A 6402-nucleotide genomic window follows, 5' to 3' on the forward strand; every position below is an offset into this window, starting at 1 on the left:
ACGTGACTTAATCAGGTTTGGGATGTGACTCACTGTTTTCCATATTGGAAAAAATCTAACGATGTTGGTCAAAGATGATTAAATCTATAACTTTCTAAAAGAGGAGAATGAATGAGACAAAAACATATTTAATTATAATATATATTACAAATAAATCACAAAAAAATTAGCTTTTTAGTATTGTTACAATTATTTATATTTATTTTTATAAAGTTATATATCTTTACCTATAAAAGTGCTCAGCGGATATACAAACTGTTTAAGCTTATTTTACTTATTAACACTGATATTAACCGAATCTTCAACTTATACTTTTATCAAACACCATCAGTAGGGGAAAAAAAAAGTCGCCATCATGATATTTTGCATGAAAAATGCTTTTTGGCATTGGAATGGAGGAAGCTTAATCCCCAGTTTTACATACACATATATAAAATGACCCAAAATCTCATCTAGTTCTTTGAGTGGCAAACAAGCAAAGACCAAGGTTCATGTCCAAGTAAGCATATATTCCACACAGCAAAAACTCACTCTAATATCAAAATCCATGCATTGCTATTGTTCTCACCCACATCTCACAAAGTGACACCAACAAAACTAAAGTGAACCACAGAATCATAACTTTAGTTCATCTTCAAGCCTTCTCACTTTACTAGAGCTCCTTATATTGCAATGCATGTGCTAATTCCTCTGCACTCTCTTCCAATACCAATTCTTCTACAATGGATTCAATTCATAGACTCACCATTTCAATTCTTTGTTTTTCAATGCTAGCTTCCACTCTTTTTCCTATGTGTGGTAAAGTCCACAACATAGTTTTCTTCATTTTTGGTCAGTGTAGTAACCCTAATATTTTCTTTTTCTTGTGTTCCAGATGCGTGGTATCATGGAAGAGGTATAAGGGGTCACAGAATCCATAAAAACACCCTCATTAAATCCTCCAAGAAGCTGAAAGTAAAATCTCTAAAACGTTTGAACAAGTATTCACCATTTGATTCATTTGGGTTCTCAGATTTTAATTCATATGGGTTTCCTTCTTCCCTACCCTTGCCACCTTACAATTCACTCGCACCATCAACTTCCATTGCTCCTTCATTGGCACCTCCAAGCATAGGTGGCATTGGCAACCCTAATCTCCCAGCATTTTCACCTCTTCCAAGTCAACCTTCTCATGGGCCCCCAAGCCCAAGAAGCATTGTTGCTTCACCACCACGTCCTTATATATCTTCAAGCCCACCAAAGCATTCTCCAAGCCTACCAGGTCCACCAAAGAGTGTTCCAAGTCTAAGCCCGCCACCATTGGTGTACCTGCCACCTGTGGTATTCCCACCACCACCTTCGCCCTCCGCGCACCGCAGAAAGCCCCCACAGTACGCCCTTTGGTGTGTGGCAAAGCCCACAGTTCCAGACCCGATCATTCAGGAGGCCATGGACTATGCCTGTGGGTCTGGAGCAGATTGCAAATCAATTCAGCCCAATGGGCTCTGCTTCCAGCCCAACACTCTACTGTCTCATGCTTCCTTTGCCTTCAATAGTTACTGGCAGAACGCTAAGATTGGTGGAGGAACTTGTGACTTTGGTGGAACTGCCATGCTCGTCACTGTTGATCCAAGTAAGTAATTGGGCAATCTAAGAAATAATATTAATAAGGGTTTCACCAGTATAATCCAAAATCTAAATTTTTATGTATAAATTCACTGATATAATTTTTCTAACTTAAACATTAGTTAACAGTATCTTTGGGAAAAAACATTCTTCAGTTTTTTTGGGAATAAAATATTGATATTTTTTTTGTTGAGAAAATGAAACCAAAATTTTGCATATCAAAGTGATAAAAGTATATTCTACCGATAAATTTTGAATAATTTTTATACTTGATATTGTCAAAGTGAATAAATTTGTCGTATAGTTAGCTTATAATTCGATTTTTTTGTTAAAAGATTTGAATAGTTAAATATGATATTTCCTATTTTTCTATAATAATAGTGTTTGTAAAAGGAGATTTGTTTACTCATTATTTTTAAAATTTTAAGCTAGCATAACTTGGTTTTAACCGATTCCTATATTTAACTTTTTTTATTAAACTATTTTAATTTCTGTTTATTATACCAATTCATTAACTTTTTAATTCAATGTTTCCTTATCACAAAATACGATTAAAAGCATATTAGATATTTAACTACGAGTGTAAGTTTTATATTTAGTAAAACTAATAAACATAAATAATATATAAAATATAATATTGTTTTAAATTAAAATTAATGCTAATTTTTATGTAAGTTTAACTTAATTTTTATTAATATTGTATTTTTCGATAAATATTTGATGACAAAAACATGTCATTTGTGTTGTTTTGTTTTGAGTTTAATTAGTAAATTGAATTTTCATATTTGGGTGTTTGATTTGTGTTAGATATTATATATATATTTTTATTTAATTGAGTTTATACTTTTGTAAAAAGTTTATTGTATAACTTATGATAAATTAATGTTAATAATGTTTAGAAATGTTATGTATCAAAATTTAGGTTTTTTAGATGTTAGGAATTTGAGTCATGTTTTACTTTAATATTTTTGGATTTTGATAAAAGATAATTTCAAATGGTGTTAATATCAATTTAACGAGAATTCTATAAGTTTTTTTTTAAAACTATTAAGTATTTTTTAAAAAGAAAACTAAAAATTCAAGTAAGTTAAAATAAATTTAAAAACTAAATTGAATTAAAAATATAGGAACCAAAAATTACTAATTAAACCTTTATTTTAAATACACATTTCATTACGTGAGAATCGTATAGCTTGAATTTGATTCCGTGGGCTAATATTAATATAAGTACACTAACTTTTGTTTATTTTGTTTCATGAAACACATGGTTATGGTTTTGCACAGGCTATGACAAATGCAACTTCATATTGGCTTAGGTGACACATGTTTGGAGGCATTTCCAATATTCCCTCATCCCAACTTGGATTTTTGATGTAATAATAGTTAATTCCATGGCCCCATGCTTTATTGGAACTACCTATCATGTCTTTCTATCCTTTCTTCTGCTATTATTAATCTTATAGCTATCATTTTTTTTTCTAATATATTCATCAGTTTTATGCATGCCCCTTTTGTTAAACTTTCAAAATTAGCCATAGTGAACAAAAAGCAAATCTCGTGCAGAATTGAAGTGAAATTTATTTTTATTTTTATTTTTTCGGTCACAGATTATTTTTGGTCTATTGGATAAAGATTAGTCCCACTTCCACTATTATAATTGTCATTGACTTATTAAATATGAAGTTTTATAACATGACAGTCAGAGTACATTACTTTATATTGTGAACCATAATATTAATCCTTTAACTTATTGATAATTTAATAAAAAAAAATACTTATCAAAAAAATAGAATGAAAAATCTAAGTATGATTAATCTAAGTAAAAGTAAGCCAATTTTTCAAAAATGGGATAGTTTACCCATAAATTAAAAAATGGAGTAATTGGCTTAAGTTATTATAATTGAGGATGACTTTTTTGTAAAATTTTGAAAATGTGAAGTCGTCAAAATTGATCACAACTTTTAAATTATAGGATGTCGTCTGTAGTGGTGATGACTTTCAATTGAATCAAAATTGTCCTTACTCATTATGACTTCAATTGTGCATAATTTTTCGAACTAAAGTTGTGATCATTGATAATGACTTCCATTACGAAACCAAGTTTGACGAGCTTCTCCGTTATTGTTTGATGAGCTGAAACTAAGCCTTTCAAGCTTGCCGAGCTCATGTGTCTACCTTCAAAAAGGCTTAAACAATAATTGTCAAAAAGTGTTGAAGCCAAAAAGCATCTAAATAGTATGTGATAAACAACGACTAACAAGTAGAGGCATCTAAGTATTTGATCAAAACTGAAAGGCTAAAGACTTATGCTTAGAACTACGCAAATCGTTTGAGCGCTAGATCGCATTGTCTTCTTTCTTTATTTATAGTCCAAGAAAGAATTTTAGCTCGCCCATCATACTCATCTGGAATTCTTCTTGAATCATGATTTAGAAGGTTCTACTATAATCTTTAACAAGATTACAACTGAGTATTATCATCATTCCTTATATCCTTAGACAATCCTGGTATTCACCTTATACATTACTTAGTTGAGTTTCACCCATTATTAGTTGTGTAGTATTCTTCACCACTCATGGATGTGTATACATTTCAAAATCAGTCTTTCTAATACTCTATCCATCTCCTCTAATGCATGTTCAACTCCTTCTGATCGAACAAGTATTTCAGGCTCTTATAATCACTAAAGACTTGAAAACAAGCTCCATATAAATAATGTCTCCACGTTTTTAAGGCAAACACAACCAACTCCATATCATGCGTCGGATAATTCTTCTCATGCACTTTCAACTAACGAGATGCATATGTCATTAGTTTCCTTTCTTGCATCAGCGCATATCTGAGTCCTTGATATGATGCATCACAATACACCTCAAAAAGTTTCTCAATGTTTGGATTCACCAAAACTGAAGCAGATTCAACCTCTTCTTCATCTCCTCAAAACTTGTCTCACATTTGTTTATCCAAACAAATGGTTGATCCTTACAATTTAACCATGTCAATGGTCACACTATCTTGGAGAACCCTTCCACAAACCTTTGATAATAACTTGTCAACCCCATGAAACTTCTCACTTTTGTCATCGTCGTTAGTCGCTCTCATTTCAACACAGCCTTACCCTTGGCTGGGTCTACTGAAATTTCTTGAACAGAAATTACATGTCCCAAGAACTGGACTTCCTCAAACAAAAACTCACATTTTGACAACTTTCCATACAACTAATGCCCTCTCAAGATTTCAACTGTCATTCTCAAATATTCAGCATGCTCCTCCCGATCCTTGGAATAGTTGAGAATGTCGTAAATGAACACGACAACGAACTTATCAAGACAAGACCAAAATATTTGATTCATGTAGTCCATGAAAATTGATGGAGCATGCATCACACTAAACGACATCACCACATACTCATAATTGTTAGCAAAATCATGAAGATAAAAGTTTTGATGATGCCCAAATCAAGTCTTAAGTGCTCAAGTTGCAAGAAGAATTTCATGAAGACTTGTTTTATGTGTTAAACCTTTTGTAATAAGTAGAGTTATGTATAGGGCTTTATTTGTTGTTGATTCCATTTATTGTATGTTTCAAAATTTGTTTTGGAGTCATAAAAACTCTCTAATAATCGATTAACACTTAAGATAATCGATTATCACAAAGATGTTTTTAAAGATTGCTAAAAACTCATTTTGTCTCTAGAATAATCGATTATTAACTTATGATAATCAATTATTCATTATCTATTATGACTTACCATAATTGATTATCACGACTAGTCGTTGGAGTTTTTAGGCATGTTTTTGGCTGTTGTGCATTAATGCATAATCGATTACCATAAGTGGATAATCGATTATCACGCAAGAAAAAGCTGACAACGAATTTTTGGAGGTGTCCTTAAGTGAGATTTTTATATATTAGTTTTAGACTCTCATTGTAACACACAAAAACTTATCTGATTGCTTTTGAGTTGTGATAAGTGTGATATAGGGTTTGTGTAACCGTTGTATTGTGGCTTTGAGAACTTGGTGTTGGCATAGAGCAAGAACTTTCACTAGGAGTGTAATTGAGTGTTGTTGTTGTTGTTGAGTAAAACATGTCATCCTTTGTGAAGATTCAAAGGAAGTGTTCATCCTTCGTGAAACATTCGGAGGAGGTGTTCATCCCTTTTGGCCTTCATGGGAAGTGAATTTCATCTCTAGTGGTAACAAGATAGGTGTTTTCTAAACCCTTAAACTTGTCTTTCTGTGTGATTGTAATGGTTTATTGGTTTTGTGATAGTGGAACGTTAATCTCCGTTTGGGATTAGCAACTGGACGTAGGATCCTTATGATTTAAACCAGTATAAAATGATTTGTGCAATTTTCTCTCTTCTTTACTCTTATTATTGTTTTAATTATTTGCTAAGGAAATTTAAATTAAGAGAAAATTATTAAAGGCACACATTTGCGATAAGAAACCAATTCAACCCCTCTTTATTTATTGTTCACACTAATCATTTCGCTACACTACTCTAACAATATTGTCCATAGCATGACCTGGAAGTTGTCTTCTGCACATCCTCTGGTTTGACTAAGGTCTGATGATAGTGAGACCTCAAATCAATCTTCGAGAGTACACTGACACCCCTCAATTGATCAAACAAATCGTCGACTCTGGGAAAGGGTACTTATTCTTGATAGTAACCTTGTTCAGCTGCCTGTATTCAACACATAACCTTTAGCTTCCGTCCTTCTTCTTTACAAACAACATTGGAGCTCACCACGATGTTACACTAGGCCGAATAAACTTCTTTTCAAATAG

At 32.3% G+C, this 6402-nt stretch overlaps 1 protein-coding gene across 1 annotated transcript; it reads left to right on the forward strand.

Moving 5' to 3' along the window:
- The first annotated feature begins 495 nt into the window (after positions 1 to 495).
- Positions 496 to 3108, forward strand: LOC108319777 (SH3 domain-containing protein C23A1.17). The gene is made up of 3 exons (XM_017551024.2): positions 496 to 798; positions 875 to 1612; positions 2890 to 3108. Exons 1-3 carry the CDS (start codon positions 723 to 725, stop codon positions 2919 to 2921), a joined length of 846 nt encoding a protein of 281 aa, XP_017406513.1. The 5' UTR covers positions 496 to 722; the 3' UTR covers positions 2922 to 3108.
- Positions 3109 to 6402: the final 3294 nt, after the last annotated feature.

The sequence above is a fragment of the Vigna angularis genome, chromosome 6, assembly GCF_016808095.1.
Source record: "Vigna angularis cultivar LongXiaoDou No.4 chromosome 6, ASM1680809v1, whole genome shotgun sequence".
Lineage (NCBI taxonomy): Eukaryota > Viridiplantae > Streptophyta > Magnoliopsida > Fabales > Fabaceae > Vigna > Vigna angularis.